Here is a 20,006-nt window from a genome sequence, read left to right on the forward strand (position 1 = left end):
CCATTCGCAAGTGGCTGAATCTCACTGAAGAAATCATCCGAGCGAGGGAAACAGCGCCCCTCTCTCAGTATGTGTAGCCCATGTATCTGATGCTGTCTGGACCAAAAGAGTATGACGTTGCGGCCTTGGCATTTGATTGATTGATGCCAGCAAGCATTTGCCCCCCCCCCCAATACCAATCAAATCACATCCTAAGCAAAATGTCATTTTAATTTCTGGTCTGCTTGTTTTGATGTCTTGCACTAGCTAGTTTGCTAAATCAGCCCTTTCCTAAGCCATGGATGGGGATTTGGACTTGTGGTTTTGACTTAATTCTCTATACAGGCCAATTTATTATGACTGTGATTCTGATCTAACCATAAGTTAATACACTATATATATATATATATATATATATTAGGGCTGTCAAATTATTAAAATTTTTAATCAAATTAATCAGAATTTTCAGTGGATTAATCATGATTAATCACTATTTGCAATTACACCTGAATCCTAACCATTTTTTTTCTGAAATGCATACCAAAAGATAAATAACAGGACACAGATACATAATTTTCATATTATGTCTGTTTATTAACACAGCCAAATAATGGTGTTTTAAATCAAGCTGAAACATACTACACACCATAATATTTGTCTTTGGCTGTGGCTCTTGACGGTGGCTTATAGAATGAGTCTTGAGACGCCACTTGCAAAACATCAAGGAAACCTGAGTCTTCTACAATGCTAATGGGTCTACAATCCTTTGCAATCCATTTTGCTATTGTGTTGGTCAAATTATCTGAGGTTGATTTTGTTAATTGCCTGCAAACATTCAGCGTGGTCTGGCGCAAACCACTTGCTGAATCTGACGGCCCAGCAAACGCATGTTTGGCGTTGACATGGTACTTCAAGCTTGAACAGCTCCGGTGAAATTGAAACTCCTTCTTACAAATCTTGCAAATAACCTTGTACTTGTTAACTGTACCATCATCATTCTTTTTATATTTGAATCCGTCAATAGGCCCACTTTGCTCACCTTGCTCCATCTCGCCTCTAGCTCCCAACCACTTTCCTGACCTGAATAATTTGTCACACTGCGCATGCGTGAAATGCGTTAAAAAAATTGACGTAATTAACAGCAAACAACTAATTAACGTCGTTAGCGCTATTTTTGACAGCCCTAAATATATATATATATATATATATATACACATACATACAAAAGTATGTGGACACCCCTTCAAATTAGTGGATTCGGCTATTTCCGCCACACCCGTTGCTGACATGTGTATAAAATCGAGCACATGCCATGCAATCTCCATAGACAAACATTGGCAGTAGAATGGCCTTACTGAAGAGCTCAGTGACTTTCAACGTGGCACCGTCATAGGATGCCACCTTTCCAACAAGTCAGTTCGTCAAATTTCTGCCCTGCTAGAGCTGCCCCTGTGAACTGTAAGTGCTGTTATTATGAAGTGGAAACGTCTAAGAGCAACATCTCAACCGCGAAGTGGTAGGCCACACGAGTACTGTAGCACTCTGTCTTCGGTTGCAACACTCACTACCGAGTTCCAAACTGCCTCTGGAAGCAACGTCCGCACAATAACTGTTAGTCGGGTGCTTCATAAAATGGGTTTCCATGGCCAAGCAGCCGCACACAAGCCTAAGATCACCATGCGCAATGCCAAGCGTCGGCTGGAGTGGTTTAAAGCTCGCCACCATTGGACTCTGGAGCAGTGGAAATGCGTTCTCTGGAGTGATGAATCACGCTTCACCATCTGGCAGTCCGACAGACTAATCTGGGTTTGGCGGATGCCAGGAGAACGCTACCTGCCCGAATGCATAGTGCCAACTCTGAAGTTTGGTGGAGAAGGAATAATTGTCTGAGGTTGTTTTTCATGGTTCGGGCTAGGCCCCTTAGTTCCAATGACATTTGAGACTATTCTGTGCTTCCAACTTTGTGGCAACAGTTTGGGGAAGGCCCTTTCCTGTTTCAGCATGACAATGCCCCTGTGCACAAAGCGAGGTCCATACAGAAATGGTTTGTCGAGATCTGTGTGGAAGAACCTGACTGGCCTGCACAGAGCCCTGACCTCAACCCCAGCTCTTGTGGCTGAATGGAAACAAGTCCCTGCAGCAATGTTCCACCAACATCTAATGGAAAGCCTTCCCAGAAGAGTGGAGGCTGTTATAGCAGAAAAGGGGGGACAAACTCCATATTAATGCCCATGATTTTGGAATGAGATGTTCGAGCAGGTGTCCACATACCTTTGGTCATGTAGTGCATGTTGTACCACTGTCCTCAGACGATTTTAAGCTCAATATGTAGCCTAGATGTAGCCTAGCCCTTTTAGGGTCACGTTAACTGTTAACTAGCTAGCTAACTTAGCTGGTTCATTGTTGCCTTGTGAGGAAGTTAGGCTAGCAAGCATTTTAGCTAGGTAGCCTATGACAACAAAAACTAAAAGCGTACTATATGACAGAGCCAAAGACCGTTTTGCCAACATGAGAGGAGGATGGCATTGGCGTTCAACTAGTCTACAAGTAGGGTGAGTCCCAATTTCTTTTTTGTAAGGTATTTAAGTAAAAATACTTTAAAGTACTACTGCTGGTTCGACTTAGAAGGCGCGCACACCACCCACCGCTTCCAAGTATACCACTCGCTAATGTTCAGTCTCTGGTTAACAAGCTCGACGAGCTCCGGGCAAGGATTTCTTTCCAGAGAGACATCAAGGCCTGTAACATACTTAGTTTAACGGAAACGTGGCTCTCTGGGGATATTCTGTCGAAATCGGTCCAGCCAGATGGGTTCTCAGTTCATCGCGTAGACAGGAATAAATATCTCTCCAGGAAGCAGAAGGGCGGAGGTGTGTGTTTTCATGAATAACGACTCATGGTGTAATTGTAGTAACATACAGGAACTCAAGTCCTTCTGTTCACCCGACCTAGAATACCTCACAATCAAATGCCGACCGTATTATCTCCCAAGATAATTTTCTTTGGTTATAGTCACGGCCGTGTGTATCCCCCCCTCAAGCCGATACTACGACAGTCCTCAAATAACTTCACTGGACTTTATGCAAACTGGAAAGCACATATCCTGAGGCTGCATTTATTGTAGCCGGGGATTTTAACAAAGCAAATTTGAGGACTAGGCTGCCGAAGTGCTATCAACATATCGACTGTTGTACTCACGCTGCTAAAATCCTCGACCATTGCTATTCGAACTTCCGGGATGGTTATACGGCCCTCCCCCGCCCTCCTTTCGGCAAATCTGACCACGACTCCATTTTGCTCCTCCCTTCCTATAGGCAGAAACTCAAACAGGAAGTACCCGTGCTAAGGACTATTCAACGCTGGTCTGACAAATCGGAATCCACACTTCAAGATTGTTTTGATCACACGGACTGGGATATGTTCCGGGTAGCTTGCGAAAATAATTTGGACGAATACACTGAAACGGTGACTGAGTTTATCAGGAAGTGTATAGGTGATGTTGTGCCAACTGTTACTATTAAACCCTACCCTAACCAGAAACCGTGGATAGATGGCAGCATTTGCGCAAAAATGAAAGCGCGAACCACCGCATTTAAACTTGGCAAGGTGACTGGGAATATGGCAGAATACAAACAGTGTAGCTACTCACTCCGCAAGGCAATTACACTGGCAAAACATCAGTATAGAGACAAAGTGGAGTCGCAATTCAACGGCTCAGACACGAGACGTATGTGGCAGGGTGTACAGACAATCACGGACTACAAAAGGAAAACCAGCCACGACACCGACGTCTCGCTTCCAGACAAGCTAAACACCTTCGCCCGCTTTGAGGATAACACAGTGCCTCCGACGAGGCCCACTACCAAGGACTGTGGCCTCTCCTTCTCCGTGGCCGACATGAGTAAGACATTCAAGCATGTTAACCCCCGCAAGGCTGCCGGCCCAGACGGCATCCCTAGCCGCATCCTCAGAGCATGCGCACACCAGCTGGCTGGTGTGTTTACGGACATATTCAATCTCTCCCTTTCCCAATATGCTGTTCCCACATGCTTCAAGATGGCCACCATTGTTCCTGTACCCAAGAAAGCAAAGGTAACTGAACTAAATGACTATCGCCCCGTAGCACTCACCTCTGTCATCATGAAGTGCTTTGAGAGACTAGTCAAGGATCATATCACCTCTGCCTTACCTGTCACCCTAGACCCACTTCACTTTGCTTAACGCCCCAATAGATCCACAGATGATGCAATCGCCATCACACTGCACACTGCCCTATCCCATCTGGACAAGAGGAATACCAATGTAAGAATGCTGTTCATTGACTATAGCTCAGCATTCAACACCATAGTACCCTCCAAGCTCATCATTAAGCTCGAGGCCCTGGATCTGAACCCCGCCCTGTGCAACTGGGTCCTGGACTTCCTGATGGGCCGCCCCCAGGTGGTGAAGGTAGGAAACAACATCTTCGCTGATCCTCAACACTGGGGCCCCACAAGGGTGCGTGCTCAGCCCCCTCCTGTACTCCCTGTTCACCCATGACTGCGTGGCCAAGCACGCCTCCAACTCAATCATCAAGTTTGCAGACGACACAACAGTAGTAGCCTTGATTACCAACAATGACGAGACCGCCTACAGGGAGGAGGTGAGGGCTCTGGGAGTGTGGTGCCAGGAAAATAACCTCTCACTCAACATCAACAAAATAAAGGAGATGATCGTGGACTTCAGGAAATGGCAGAGGGTGCACCCCCCTATCCACATAGACGGGACCGCAGTGGAGAAGGTGGAAAGCTTCAAGTTCCTTGGCATACACATCACTGACAAACTGAAATGGTCCACCCACGCAGACAGTGTGGTGAAGAAGGCACAACAGAGCCTCTTCAACCTCAGGAGGCTGAAGAAATTTGTCTTGGCACCTAAAACCCTCACAAACTTTTACAGATGCACAATTGAGAGCATCCTGTCGGGCTGTATCACCGCCTCTCCAGCGGGTGGTGCAGTCTCCAAGACACCTACAGCACCCAATGTCACAGGAAGGCCAAAAAGATAATCAAGGACATCAAACACCCGAGCCACTGCCTGTTCACCCTGCTATCATCCAGAAGGCGAGGTCAGTACAGGTGCATCAAAGCTGGGACCGAGAGAATGAAAAACAGCTTCTATGTCAAGGCCATCAGACTGTTAAATAGCCATCACTAGCACATTAGAGGCTGCTGCTGCCTATTGAAATCACTGGCCACTTTAAGAAATGGAACACTAGTCACTTTAATAATGTTTACATATCTTGCACTACTCATCTCATATGTGTATATACTGTATTCTATTCTATAATATTCTACTGTATCTTAGTCCATGCCGCTCTGTCATTGCTTGTCCATATATGTATATATTCTTAAATTACATTCCTTACTAGATTTGTGTGTATTGGGTATATGTTGTGAAATTGTTAGATATTACTTGTTAGATATTACTGCACTGTCGGAGCTAGAAGCACAATCATTTTGCTACACCCGCAATAACATCTGCTAAACACGTGTATGTGACAAATACAATTTGATTTGATTTTAAGTAGTTATTTTGGGTGTCTGTACTTCACTTTACTATTTATATTTTTGACAACTTTTACTTTTATTTCACTACATTCCTAAAGAAAATAATTTTTGCTCCATACATTTTCCCTGACACCCAAAAGTACATTTTAAATGCTTAACAGGACAGAAAATGATCCAATTCACACACTTATCAAGAGAACATCACTGGTCATCCCTAATGCCTCTGATCTGGCGGACTCACTAAACACAAATGCTTTGTTTGTAAATTATGTCTGAGTGTTGGAGTGTGCCCCTGGCTATCCGTAAATAAAAAAAACAAGAACATTGTGCCGTCTGGTTTGCTTAATATTAGGAATTTGTAATTATTTGTACTTTTACTTTTGATACTTAAAGTATATTTAAAACCAAATACTTTTAGACTTTTACTCAAGTAGTATTTTACTGGGTGACTTTCAATTTTAGTTGAGTCAGTTTCTATTAAGGTGTCTTTTACTTTTACTCAAGTATGACAATTGGGTACTTTTTCCACCACTGCACATCACACAGAGACATAAATCAGTACCATGGACAGCCACATGATATTTAGCAACATTGATTGGACTAAATTGTTTTTGGTGTCTTTTTAAGTTTGTTTTCAGTGTATTAAACTAAGCATATTTAGCCTTGATGATTTGACGTTTAAATGTTTAAGTTGAAATTGTTCTGAAATAGCTGAGGCAGTGCTCCTGTTGTCTTTGTGCTGACTTGCGGTAACTCTGTGGTTGTAAATCAGTAGTTGTTTACTAAACTGTCAAACATTAACGAACTTGACCATGTTGCAGGTCATAACTGTTTGTTACATGCAATATTTGCTTTCTGTACTTCACCGGACAGATGTTGCTCTCCGGTTTTGTGATGAAACAAACGTATGTGTAGTTGAATTTATTCTGCCACTGTGTGACTGTTGTCTTTTTGTTGTCACTGCCTTATTCTATATAACGCTGGCGTATGAATGAATGGGTTATAAAGCAAACAACGTAATTATCACAACACAGGCTGTAATATGGATTTTTTACATCGCGAGACTTCCGGGAACCCTTGCGAAGCAGACCAGGCTAGGGTTTGGGGTTTGAGAAGTCAATGAGAGAAGTGAAAAATGATTTGTTAGTTGTTAATTTTCTTGAAATGTAAAGGCACAACCTAGATTCTTAAGTAGTTAAACATGTTAGTACTCCAACCTCGTGAAAGTGACAAACTGACACGCGTTTTCATTTTCATCAAAAACCCTATATCGAAGGAGTGTTTTTGATTTGACGGCATGCACATGCGCAGTTCTGCGTATAAGTGTGATCAGGGATTTCTATCATACTGTACTGTCTTTGGCTTCATTCACTGACATACTGTACGTTGGCATCGGAGGGAAAGTAGAGATTGCGCCTTGGCAATGGCTACAACTGGAGTGAGTCAACGGGAGTGGGGAAATCACAATTTATTTTGTATAGATTTTTATTGAGTAAACTATATAATAGGCCTACAGTTATTTATTTTAAATTAAATGCTCCACATATTTAATTAAGAGATTTCCCACTCGACCCATTATGTGGTCAGCTGAAAAATAAGGTTTTGTTCCTATTTGGGTTTAAAGCTGAAGTGAGTTTGGCACAAAGACACAGAGTCCATCTACCACCACTACTGTTTGTAAAGTAATGTGACTGTAATGACAATCGTGTTGGAACCGGTTCAGGGAACGGATCCGAAAACCGGAAAATAACTATATTGAGGAACAGAATCCGAACCAGGAACCAAAGTGATCTATACTGTTATTTTATAAGCATGGGAACCTCTTAATAACATGTATTTTATGTTCAAGTCCCACAAAAAATGCCTATGCTCTACACACATAACCTTTTTAGCTAGCTAGCTAATGTTAGCTCTGGTCCAATGTTAAGCCAACTGTCGGAAGTTCAGACTTTCAAAGTTCCTCCATAGAAGCCGCTCCTCTGTAGGTATAATTCTGTTGGCCAAATTCGCTCTCCTCCCCATCCACATAATGTCAGTCGCATCTCGCGCCCTACATGTGTCTGCATCACGCATATAAACAAACAAACAACTAGGCTGTAGCTTGCCCCCTTCATAGCAAGCTGCTCTTTCAGCACTGATTGGTGAAGTCATTTAATGTCACGCTTAATTTAAAAAAGGAACACTATAAACCGGTACTTTTTGTTTCGAACCGGTTTAGAACATGTATTTTGCTGTTGCTGGTCGGAACAGTGGAATGGAGCAAAAAAAAAATATATAATTCTATTCTGATGACAATACGCTCTGGATAAGAGCGTCTGCTAAATGACGTAAAGTAAATGTAATACAAAACTCACTCCTACTGGTGTGAGCCAGGCCAGATCTGTTTGATTTCACTGACTTGTTTGATGGTGTTTCTGTCTATCCCTCTCGCAGGCTTCATCGCAGCAGCTGAAATTCACGACCTCCGACTCGTGTGACCGAATCAAGGATGAGTTCCAGTTCCTCCAAGCACAATACCACAGGTACGTTTTTTTAACACTTATCACACTCACGCCCTCCAACCACAGCTTATCATAGGAACTAGTATCTGTAGTTAAAAGGCAACTCCTCCAACTTTCAACCTCATTTTCATTATCTCCAGCACAATACCAGTGTCAACATATGTAAAAATGGCACATTAAAACGTTCTACCTGATGACATTATCAAAAGTTAAAACATTTTAAAAAGAGTGATTTTCAAACACCTATGAGATTTGTGGTGATGTGGGGATCAAGATAATACCCTCCCTTGGACTAGAAACTCATTGCAGGGTTTGAAATTCAGTTATTTGCCGTAAGTGTTTATGTAGTGTGCAGCACTAAAATACACTGCTGCACCACATGGTTATTTTATCAAAATCAAACAGGAATAACCTACATGATTAGAATGCCAAATAAATCACAGCAAGACAAATACATGTTTTGTTCTAGTAGTCTTCTGCTGCACCAGAGAAGGAAAATACATGAAAATAGGCTATTTTGTTTTAGGAGCAGACCAATAGATGTGTGTGTCACTTCCATTTGGAACCCTAGTCTACAACTTAGTTCTCTTTCATGTAATAGAAAGCAGTGTTATGATGTACCACTATAGCCACAACCCAACAAGATTGCCAATTGCTAGATGGTATGAGGTAATTAGTTGAGATGTACCGGAGTGTACAGTGTATTGCTGTTTAATTCATGACTGAAATGGAGTTCATGGATCTCGTTTCCTAAGGAAGGTTTATTCTTTATGGATTTTTAGCCTTTGAAGCAGCAGCTTCAGGGCTCTGACTTAATCTGGTTCCCCCTCTCTTTACCTGTGGTATAGGAACTAGAGTGTATTGGCTAAGGTTTTCTTTCCTCCCTGTTCCATTGAGCTTCATCAGAGGAGCGCGAGATAAAAGGCCATGTTCGTTCGTTGTGTGAAATTTTCTCTGTCTGATCATCAGTCTGTTCCTATAGCATGAACACCTCAGTGCCTGGGCTTTGGTGTGTAATTCCCCTGACAACCCACCGCCCCACCGTTTAACCCCCTTCAGAGACAGACAGAAGCAGTTGAAAGAATACCTTTTCTCTACGTCGTATTCGGAGCATGCATACGCGGCGCCTATTGATTTGAGCTGAAGTGTCGTAGACAAGGCTTTGTAGAACGCTGCATTCAGCACTTTTAAAGGGAAATGTTCTGCAGTCGGTCTCCTGAGCATAGTAGCGAGCATTGTAACTGTCGCTCCCCCCTCCTTCACATGCATAAATAGTTCAGGGAATACATAAATCAAAATAAAGATGACAGCAGGAGCGATTTAGAGGCGGAAGGAGCGGCAATAAAACTCTATCAAAGTGTCGTTTGAGAGCGTCACTCCGGACCCCTGGGCCGCCTCCACCAATCACTGGCGCACAAAGACAATCCCAATAGGGTCTCAGGTAGGGTGGCAGCAGGGGAGGCTGGTCGTCATGACAACCAACCCCTGTGTGTGTGGCTGCTGCTGGAGTTTTTTTTTTTTTTAAGAAGGGAAAAGCGATTCGGCTAAGTGGAGACTGCAGGCGAAAGAGGAGTAGAGATGGAGGGCCGGATGGAGAGAGCTGTCTGAATGAAATGCGCCCCCTGAGCACTTGTTTGGTCAGGGAATCTGAGGACTGCTCTTGAATTGTAATGAGGTGGTTTATTCTTTTAACCTTTTTCACTTTGGGCTGGGTTAACAGCGCCACTTTTATGATTCCATTTGCATCCACAATTTTTCAGTGTAAGTGACAGAATCAGTGGTGGCTATGAGCAGCAGTTTCCCATTTAGGACCAATGATGAGAATTCGCCACAGCTAACGCTCTGCCTAATTGAGCCGTCATTCACAGTGACACTGACGGCACAGATCCAGAGCCCAAAGACTATCTTAATGTAAATACACCATTATAGACCCTTGTCTGATATAAACCTTTCTTTCTCCCTCCGTGTATCAGTATTGATCAGAATACTTTCCAGGGGGGACGTCAACACCGGAACCATTCCAATATGGTAGCCAAGTTTGTGACAAGTGGTGTGACTTGGCCTCCTTTGTCCTTTCACCACCTGTGACATCTGCAGCGAGCACGCTGACATGATTACAGCTAATGGCTGTCGGCGACGCGTCACAGAGCTGCACATCCACCAACCAGCCACTATTTATAGGCAGGACATTTAAAGCACTCTGGGTGCATATATTGGCCTTTTATTGGGGTTTATTTGGGATCCTTTGGTGGATTGACACCATGTTAGATCTGCTGAGGGAAGGATGAAGTCATTTCCTGGCTCTCTGAAGAGATGCTTCCTGTAGACTAAAAATATGTTCTGTTTTTCTCTCCTTTCTCCGCAGTTTGAAGCTGGAGTGTGACAAGCTGGCAAGTGAGAAGTCTGAGATGCAGCGTCATTATATCATGGTGAGAGTCTGTGTGTGTTTCTGTGCTGTGACCGTGTGGAGTGAGTGACCCTGCTCTGTCAAAGTCTGCCCCAGGGCCCATTGGTCCAGTCACATGGAATCACATTCATACCACCTACTGTACAGGCAGGGGGATGTTAAACACTGAAATGATATGAAATCTCTACAAAACATATTTTCACCTTTTATTATAGGATAGTTTTGCAACGCGTAATTGAATTTGGCACCATTTTAGTCTTGCAACTACAACATATAGCAGTATTGCTAAAGTATACAGCGATATTGAACATATGATTTCTCTCCTTTACCTTTGTCTCATGTCTCTACTCTATTTTACCCCCTCCTCTCTGTAGCCCTGTTCCCATCTATCGCTCTCGTTTTCTCCTCCCTCCCCCTCCTCTCTGTGTATTTCCATGTCCTTGTTCTCTCTCTCCTCCCTCTTATGATTCCTCCTCATCTCATCTGTGGTCTTTTTGTCTCTGGTGTCGTTATGTCATCCTCCCCCCATCCTCCCCTCCTCCCCCCGACCCATACTCTCCACCTCTAGCTAATCTCATTGTCTCTGGCCAGGCCTGTGTAGCTGTCTGATATTCTGTCTCTAATTGATCCGTTGACTGGCTTAATCTCATCTAATCTGTGCTGCACTCGTATCCATCAGCGGGTCAGTGTGTGTGTAGCCCCAGCCCAGCCTGGCTCCCCCTCCCCTAATTGCCTATCGGGTTCCCCCGCTTCGCCGCCTGCTAACGCAAGCACCTCCATTTCCCCAGCACCGTAATTGCTTTAGGGACATGCCGTTTGGGGCGGAAGGCTTGCTCTCCCTCTCTCTCGTGTGTGTGTGTTTGTTTTAGAGCGCTGGAGCCCATGCCCTCACAGACAGAGCGGGTGATTTAACAGGGCTAATGCAGAGCCACTGGCCCGCTCATTAACACACACGCACCATCCCTTGTCTTCTCACAGTGACACACAGAAGGACACCTATACCAGGATGTGTGTGTGAAGGGTTTTATCTGGTGTAATGACATGATACATGACACCCAGGAGATGGCTGCTGTAGACTGCTCTGTGGTACAGTCAGAAATACATATAGACAATCTGTCTACAGGACATGATGTGATTTCCCTCCTTCCATTTATTATACTGTATATAATAACGCCTCATCTTCCTTCTGCTTTACAGTACTATGAGATGTCCTATGGGCTGAACATCGAAATGCACAAGCAGGTAAGTCTCCCCCTCTACGTTAATAGGAACCCCTTCTTCAGCAGTGATATCTGAGATGGGAATCTGTTCTTCTCATTAGGGGTGTGCCGAGTAGTCGGACAAAACAAGAATCGTAACGGATATGGGCAGTTTCCGGAGTACGATTATGATCCAAGTATTTTTTTGTAATTATCCGTGATCGGGGAAAAAAGTTACTTTCAGGTGCCAGCACGCATCTTTCTCATGTCAATCAGTCATGTGCAAGGTTCTAGGTGGTCTAAATAACTCAACTGGCTATAAAGAGAAGGGCAGGCTGTACCTTGATCCTGCTGCCCTGATTGGATAGAGGAAAGCTGTATTTCTCCGTCCACTTGCTTCATAATTTCACCCGATCAGTTTTACTCGCATGAGGGATTGTTCTAATGGAAGGAGCAGTACAGTACTGCACAGGTGAAAGCTCTAATCTAGGTATATTCCTACATGGTCAGTGGAAGAGTAGCGTACTACTGTCTTAAGGGGCTCATCTGGTGCCCAGTGCCCATAGATCAGTGGGTGTTGCTGGGGGGGTAATTTATGGGCAGGCTGCGGGGGAGAGCGGTGGGCCTCTGTGGACCCGGCCTTATCTGCAACCTCGTCTGGCGGTGGTGGCCACCCTAAAAGATTGACGGCTTCTCCCTGATAGCCACACCGGCAGCACGGAACACACAGTGAAAAATTGAGTCACGAACTCGCTCGCACACACACACTCACAAGCGCATACACAGCCCCCACTCTGCCTCATGAGCACAATTCATCACCCCTACTCCTTTATTTGACGGGGATGAACTATTTCGAAATTCAGAGGCGAGAGAGAGGGGAGCTGCGTGTGTGTATCCCCACTTATGTTTGCCTGTGTGTGTGTATCCACAGTTTTGTTAGCCCGTTTGTGTGTGTGTGTGCGTGCGTGCTTGGTGTGCCTTTGTGTGTGAGTGGGTGCAGATGAACTGCGGCAGCATTAGAGAGTTGAAATTGAAGGGGATGTGTAGAACTGAATGTCGAGGAGAATTCACATCTGGGTTTTGTGTTCAGCCTGCTCTCTTCCTCCTCCCACTCTCCCTCGCTTTCTCTCTCCTCCCTCGCGTTCTTCTGTATGTTCTCTTCAGCTGAGGAGCTCCAGACAGTTTAGTCAGGGATTGTGCCAGGGAGATATTGAAATTGTTATTTCTTCTTTCTCTCAGTTTTTTTTTTTTTTGTCCCTGCCAGTTGCGAGCCCTCTCTCCGGTTAGCCTAGATGAATTGTGCTCCCGCCTGACAAAACATTCGGCATCTCTTCTTATTTGTGTGTGTGTGTGTGTGCGATTTGAACTTGTGTGCGTATAGAAAGAAGAGAGGAGACACAAAATAAATGTTTAGAGGAGAGAGCGAGAGATGTCGGTGTGCATGATAGTGATAAGAGTGTAATGGTTCATCTGGAGCTGCGGTGCATAGTAATGAGTGTGATGAGGTCTCTTCTCAGATATCACGTTGAATTAGAAAGTAACACAGTTAATACTGCTTTGCATATCTGAATTGGTTATGATAATCACTGCCCGAACAAGATGTAATGTGTGTGCGTGTACAGATGTGGGATCTTAATTTTACCTACATTGTCACAGCAAAATAATCCTGCATGTTGCTTGATTGGTGGTTAGGCTATTAGCTGGCCAAAAGTAGGCTACTTGAAAAGTGCAATACTGTTAATATAACCGTGGATTTTCAGTGAATTTATGTAAATCATGAAGCTCGTCTGCATTTCCTGCAGTGCAGGAAAATTCTCAGCAAAAAAAAAGTGATCAAATTAAGATCCTACATTCTGAATGTGTGTGTGCTTGTTGTGAAGTGCCCTTTGGGTGCTTTGGGTCTGTGTTGATGTGAGACTGAGGGTTGTTAAATGAAGCAAAGGGTTGATGTGTTTTATCTCCTCAGGCTGAGATTGTGAAGAGATTAAACGGGATCTGTGCCCAAGTCCTCCCTTATCTGTCCCAGGAGGTAAGACCACCCTCTAACCCCTAACCCAACCCCACGTGGCACCCTTAGCCTGGAATGAGATCATTCTCATTTGACTTCTCTCTCCTCCCTCCCTCCCTTCCTGTATTATATTTGTCTCTGTCCTCCCTCCATTCATCATTGAGAGCCCTGTAATGAAAGGGTCCAGAGCGCTCTGCTGTGATCCAGATAAGATGTGCTCATTTGTGTCCATGACGAGTTGACCCTGACCCATTCAAACATGGGAGTAGATCATTGATTCTCCATCAGAGCCCTGTGTTCTGTTAGTGGTAGCTGGCTGAATAACTGAATGGGTGAGGAGCACAGGGTCAGTGTTGGTAGTATTGATTCATCTAACCCCCCTCTGTGTGTGTGTGTTTGTCCCCCAGCACCAGCAGCAGGTCCTGGGGGCCATCGAGAGGGCCAAGCAGGTCACCCCTCCAGAGATGAACTCCATCATCCGGGTAGGCTGCTCCCTCCAGCCCCTCCTCTGTGGGGTTACTGCTGCTCTATCACTATTTAACAGCGCTATCTATCACTCTATTATGATACATCTGCTGTTCTGGGTTTTTCTATAGCTTGGTCTAGTGCTTTAGGTATTGAAGATGATGATAAATGATCTTTGTGTGTGTGTGTGTGTGTGTATTACACTGAGTGTACAAAACATTAGGAACACCTTCCTAATATTGAGTTGCACCCCCTTTTGCCCTCAACAGCCTCAATTTGTCAGGTAGTGGACTGTACAAGGTGTCGAAAGCTTGTGTCAAGTTGGCTGAATGTCCTTTGGGTGGTGGAGCATTCTTTATACACACAGGAAACTGTTCAGCGTGAAACCCAGCAGCGTTGCAGTTCTTGACACATTAAAACCGGTGCGCCTGGCACCTACTACCATACTCCCTTCAAAGGCACTTTAATATTTTTTCTTGCTCATTCACCCTCTGAATGGCACACATACATAATCCATGTCTCCAATTGTCTCAAGGCTTAAACATTATTATTTAACCTGTCTCCTCCCCTTCATCTACACTGATTTGAAGTGGATTTAACAGGTGACATCAATAAGGGATCATAGCGTTCACCTGGATTCACTTGGTCAGTCGGTCATGGAAAGAGCAAGTTTTCCTAATGTTGTACACTCAGTGTGTATATATGTATATGTCACAGGTGGCCGGTGGTACCTTAATTGGGAGGATGGGCTCTTAGTAATGGCTGGAACGGAATCATTGGAATGGTATCAAACATGTGGTTTCCATGTGTTTGATACCATTCCATTCACGCCATTCCAGCCATTATTATGAGCCGTCCTCCCCTCATCAGCCTCCTGTGGTTTATGTATAATATGTGTGTACATATATGTATATCATATACTCTGTGTGTGTGTGCGTGCGTGTGAGAGCCATATGCACCCTTCTGTACCTCCCCTGTGTTTGAGCTGTGTGTGTGTTGTCCGCAGCAGCAGCTCCAGGCTCACCAGCTGTCCCAGCTCCAGGGTCTGGCCCTGCCCATGACCCCCATGCCCCTGGGCCTGAGCCAGTCAACCCTGCCAGCCGTCACCTCCTCCTCAGGCCTCTTCTCCCTCTCCTCCATCCTTGCCTCGCAGGCCCAGCTGGCCAAGGAAGAGAAGGCGTCCCGCGAGGGAGCCGACAACCACCGTGAGGAGGACGGGGACAAGTCCGACTAGGGCTCCCTCTCTTTCTCCCTCCACCGCATATCAGCAGCATCGGAGGGCTGTGGTCCTGTTGGTCCTGTATACCTGCTATGTATCCATGCCAGCCTCCCTCCTCTCCCCTGCACCCTTCTCTCTAATCGTCCTACTTATATTTGCCATGCTTGGTTTTGAATTATACTCTATTCCTTCTCTCTCGCTCTCTCCTCCTATCTGATGCTTTTGCCGTCATTCCAACTGCTTCAGATTTGTGTACAGTGTTGATATTTTTTTTACAATGTCTTCAGATATCGTTTTCGTTTGTGATTTGAGCTTGACTTCTTTTTGTTAATTGTGTACTCTTGTCACGGACCACCTGTCCCTTTTCCTTCCATTCTGACCACATTTTCACTCTCCCTCTTGTAAAGCAGAAGTTTCATTTTTTTACAACCAAATCTCTGTTTTTGATGTAAATAGCATGTTATAGAAGGGTTCAGACACCTTTTTTGTGATTTCACATTTTTCGAGAAACAAAGATTTTAGTATAGTGATGCTGGTCTTTAGATGTTGTACACATGAAATTGTCATTCCTAACTTTATCCGCAACGTTATATTCCATTTTGTTGCGACTCTCCATCCATTCACATGTAACTGACAAAAGAAAGGAAACACTTGAGTAAATGAGGGATACAAAGTATTTTGAAAGCATGGGGTGCTTCCATACAGGAAGTTCCAGACACTTGTAGAATCTATGCCAAGGCGCATTGAAGCTGTTCTAGTGGCCGTGGTGGCCCAACGCCCAATTAGACGCTTTGTTGGGGGGTTTCCTTTATTTTGGCAGTTACATGCAGCAAGCTACACGGGAAATGGAACAGCTGGATAGGGCAAACTACTTGAGTCATGCAAAAGGGAATATAACATTCCGGATAAAGTTCGGAATGACACAATTTCATGTGTACAACATCTAAAGACCTGCATCACTATACTGTGGGCTTTGCCATTTCTAAAAATACAATGAGGACAAAGAATTGATTTGCTGTTTGGGGTAAGTTTCTCAAACTTGAAATCACAAAGCTGTCTGGACCCTACTATAACATGCCATTTACATCAAAAATAGAGATTTGGTTGTAAAATAAAAAGGAAACTTCTCCTTTAATCGCTCCTCCCTCCTCTCCCCTCCTCGATTTTGCTCATTTGTGTTCTCTCTCTCTCGTAAGTGGATATTTGTTTGCACGCCACCCTCGCTGAGCGTCTCATTCCTCTCTTTTTAACCAGGGCCCATCTGGGACCCTGAATGTCACATAGTATAATTGGAATAACAAACCAGAAGAGATCCAACAGACAGTCTCGCATCACACAGCTCTCTAGCCTCTGTTGTGTCAACTTGATTCGATCGGTTGGTGTGTGTGGTAACTCACACAACTTCGTTTCTCCATCGTAAAGAGACTCTTAGGTGAGCTACAGCGAAACAGGTCTATGAACGTCTGCATCCTAACTTGAAAATCCTGCATTGATAGTTAGGCGCACTTTGAGTTGGGCGCACTTCGATTTTCAGGTTAGTATTCGTCCCCAAGGTGAAGGAGTGTAGTTGAAAGACGTCTGTCTTCTTGGGGAATAGTGTAACTAGGTAACTCCAGTCCCTGATGGCTATAGGTGGGAAAGAAGCATTCCTGTCTTAATGCCATGTAAAGCTGTGCTCTTACATAGTCAAACTAGTGCTGCTTTTAGTCGTTTTAAGAAAACAGGACGTATTGAAAAAAGACCTCTAGATAAGTAGAGATATGTATAATAAAAATTGTATATGGGAAACTAAAAACACCTTCTTAGAGCTACTTTCATGCTGTTTCTCTTCAAGTCTGTGCTATCAGTCCTCCAAACAAATCCACCCGCTATGACAAATTCCCCAAAGAACCCGGTCTAACCCACTGAGCTACTTTAGACATATCCACACACAGCAGCTTCCATGAAAGGCGTGCTATCAGTACTATAATAACTGTCCGAATGTCCAGATCGCAGTGATGATAGCATTGTGGAAGGTAGAAAAGACCTGCAAATCTTTTCTCTCCTTTCTGTAAAGTGCACTAATATTATGTTTGGCGGTGATGCAGTAGGGGAGAGTAGTTGCCTCCAATACTAGAGGGCAGTAAAGGTTTTAGAAAGCAGCTCTGATGTCCACTGAGTCACCTCTTTGAACAGGAGTCCTCCGGTCTATTTTAGGAAACGGGTTGACATCTCTGTCAACCCTTATTGGTAGGCAGCAACATTGAACATAATGTGCAAAATGTCCACTCTGCCCAGACTATCTTTTTACTTAAAGATGAATCTCTGTATAAGAAACAATTATACATGATTGAGCTTTCTCTTGTATACAATACATATACAGCACTCACATATTTGTATCTATTGTCCATGGCCAATGAATAGTTAATGTAATGTTTTTGATCAGTTCTTTGAGTAGATAAAGCACAAATAGCCACAGTTTGATGTGCATTTATGTTTATTTTTTATATTTTTTTAAACCCAAACATGTTTCTCACAACCTATTGGAGAAACAAAGAGCAAGAAACGACAGCTTGATGCGATATTAGCTGGACCTGTGAGTGCCGCTGTAGGCTAGAACTGAAGCAGTATCTGGGCTTGAAGAAAAATGATACGAATATGATGAGATCTCCTCTGACGCCCAGGATCCTGCAATTCAAAGTCCCATTAAATCAAATCAACAGGTGTAGACCTTACAGTGAAATGCTTACTTACAAGCCCTTAACCAACAATGTGGTTTTAAGATAGAATACCCCCAAAAAACACGCAAAAAAACACAATAAAAGAATATGAAATAAAAGTAACAAATAATTAAAGAGCAGTAGTAAAAATAACAATAGCGAGGCTATATACAGGGGGTACCGGTACCGAGTCAATGTGCGGGGGCACCGGTTAGTCGAGGTAATTGAGGTAATATGTACATGTAGGTAGAGTTATTAAAGTGACTATGCATAGATAATAAACAAGAGTAGCAGCAGCGTAAAAGAGGGGGGAGGGCAATGCAAATAGTCTGGGTAGCCATTTGATTAGCTGTTCAGGAGTCTTATGGCTTGGGGGTAGAAGCTGTTTAGAAGCCTCTTGGACCTAGACTTGGCGCTCCGGTACCGCTTGCCGTGCGGTAGCAGAGCGAACAGTCTATGACTAGGGTGGCTGGAGTCTTTGACAATTTTTAGGGCCTTCCTCTGACACCGCCTGGTATAGAGGTCCTGGATGGCAGGAAGCTTGGCCCCAGTGATGTACTGGGCCGTACGCACTACCCTCTGTAGTGCCATGCGGTCGGAGGCCGAGCAGTTGCCATACCAGGCAGTGATGCAACCAGTCAGGATGCTCTCGATGGTGCAGTTGTAGAACCTTTTGAGGATCTGAGGATCCATGCCAAATCTTTTCAGTCTCCTTAGGGGGAATAGGTTTTTGTCGTGCCCTCTTCACGGCTGTCTTGGTGTGCTTGGACCATGTTATTTTGTTGGTGATGTGGTGATTAACCAGCTCAAAATACGTTCGGTACTCACCTAAATATGGCACTCCATTTAATATGATATGTTACGTTTCGTATGGTATGTATTCATTTGTGGGTGTCCTTCATCCATTTCGTATGATATGTTACTTATTGCAATTCATATGATAGGTTATGAATTGCAAAACTTACGTTAAGAATTCAATTTGTTGTTGCTAATGTAGGCTAGGTGGCTAACTTTAGCTAGGCTAGGGGTTAGGGTTAAGGTTGGGTGTTACGTTAAAGGCTTAAGGATAGGAGAAGGGTTAGCTAACATACAAAGTAGCTAAAAAGTAGTTGCTAAAATGCTAAGTTGTCCGTGATGAGATTCGAATGCGCAACCTTTTGGGTTGCTAGATGTTCGCTTTATACGCCCACCCATCCACCCCGACCACCACCCTCCCTCCTTTTGCCTTAAGTAACATTCTGTGTTATGTAACCATACCAAACATAACATATCATACTAATTTGAGTGTCCTGGATTTACGTTTACTATGTTACTTCTAGTCTGAGACCAGGCTGTTTTTGGAAGTACATACTGTGTGTATCATCAGTAATGACAATAGTTGCTCCGCGAAACTCCTTATTTTGGTGAGTACCAAACATATTTTTTACAACGTTTGCAGAGCTGGTTAATGGGACTTTGAGTTGAAGAATCCTGGTCGTCGGAGGCGATCTCGTCATATTCATCATTACCCAGGTACTGGTTCAGGCTAGGACTAAGGTCTAGAACCTTGGGTTGAATGTCAAGGCAGCCCTAGAGCTATAGAAGACGTGTGTGATGGTGACTGTGGTGGTTTTACTGTAAGATTAATTGGGAGGGAATTGGTGTTATTGTCTGACTATTGTTTTGATCCCAGCCTGTGATACAGCATGTGATGTACTGTATGTTTTTGTATTTCCCTTATATTAATATACATTCTCCTTTCTGTTTTTGGTGGTTACACTGTGAGGGTATATAGATCTGTGTAAATTTCCTAGATAACTCTGAGATGGTTCCATATCCGTATGTGAATGCATTCATAAACCTCTGTAATATTAGATTTGAACGTTGGTCAGTCAGGGGAGAATCTGGGATTGCTTGTGAGCACAACTTACTCCTATCGCATAAACAGTAGTGATATGCAACGCGTGTGAGTAGCTAGATGCACACAAACGCATGTCTCTT

The 20,006-nt window shown here is 43.9% G+C and overlaps 1 protein-coding gene across 2 annotated transcripts in view; it reads left to right on the top strand.

The window, feature by feature from the left end:
• Nucleotides 1-18,179, top strand: part of LOC121533503 (TLE family member 5) — a 46,702-nt gene extending 28,523 nt beyond the window's left edge. The window contains exons 2-7 of one of the 2 annotated variants that reach the window (XM_041839494.2): nt 7,962-8,050; nt 10,395-10,458; nt 11,634-11,678; nt 13,602-13,664; nt 14,051-14,125; nt 15,115-18,179. In XM_041839494.2, the coding sequence (XP_041695428.1) occupies nt 7,962-8,050; nt 10,395-10,458; nt 11,634-11,678; nt 13,602-13,664; nt 14,051-14,125; nt 15,115-15,342 (564 nt within the window). In that variant the 3' untranslated portion in view covers nt 15,343-18,179. The remainder of the gene's footprint in view (nt 1-7,961; nt 8,051-10,394; nt 10,459-11,633; nt 11,679-13,601; nt 13,665-14,050; nt 14,126-15,114) is intronic. The other variant, XM_041839495.2, reaches the window with a different exon arrangement.
• Nucleotides 18,180-20,006: the final 1,827 nt, after the last annotated feature.

The sequence above is a fragment of the Coregonus clupeaformis genome, chromosome 20, assembly GCF_020615455.1.
Source record: "Coregonus clupeaformis isolate EN_2021a chromosome 20, ASM2061545v1, whole genome shotgun sequence".
NCBI classification, from domain to species: domain Eukaryota; kingdom Metazoa; phylum Chordata; class Actinopteri; order Salmoniformes; family Salmonidae; genus Coregonus; species Coregonus clupeaformis.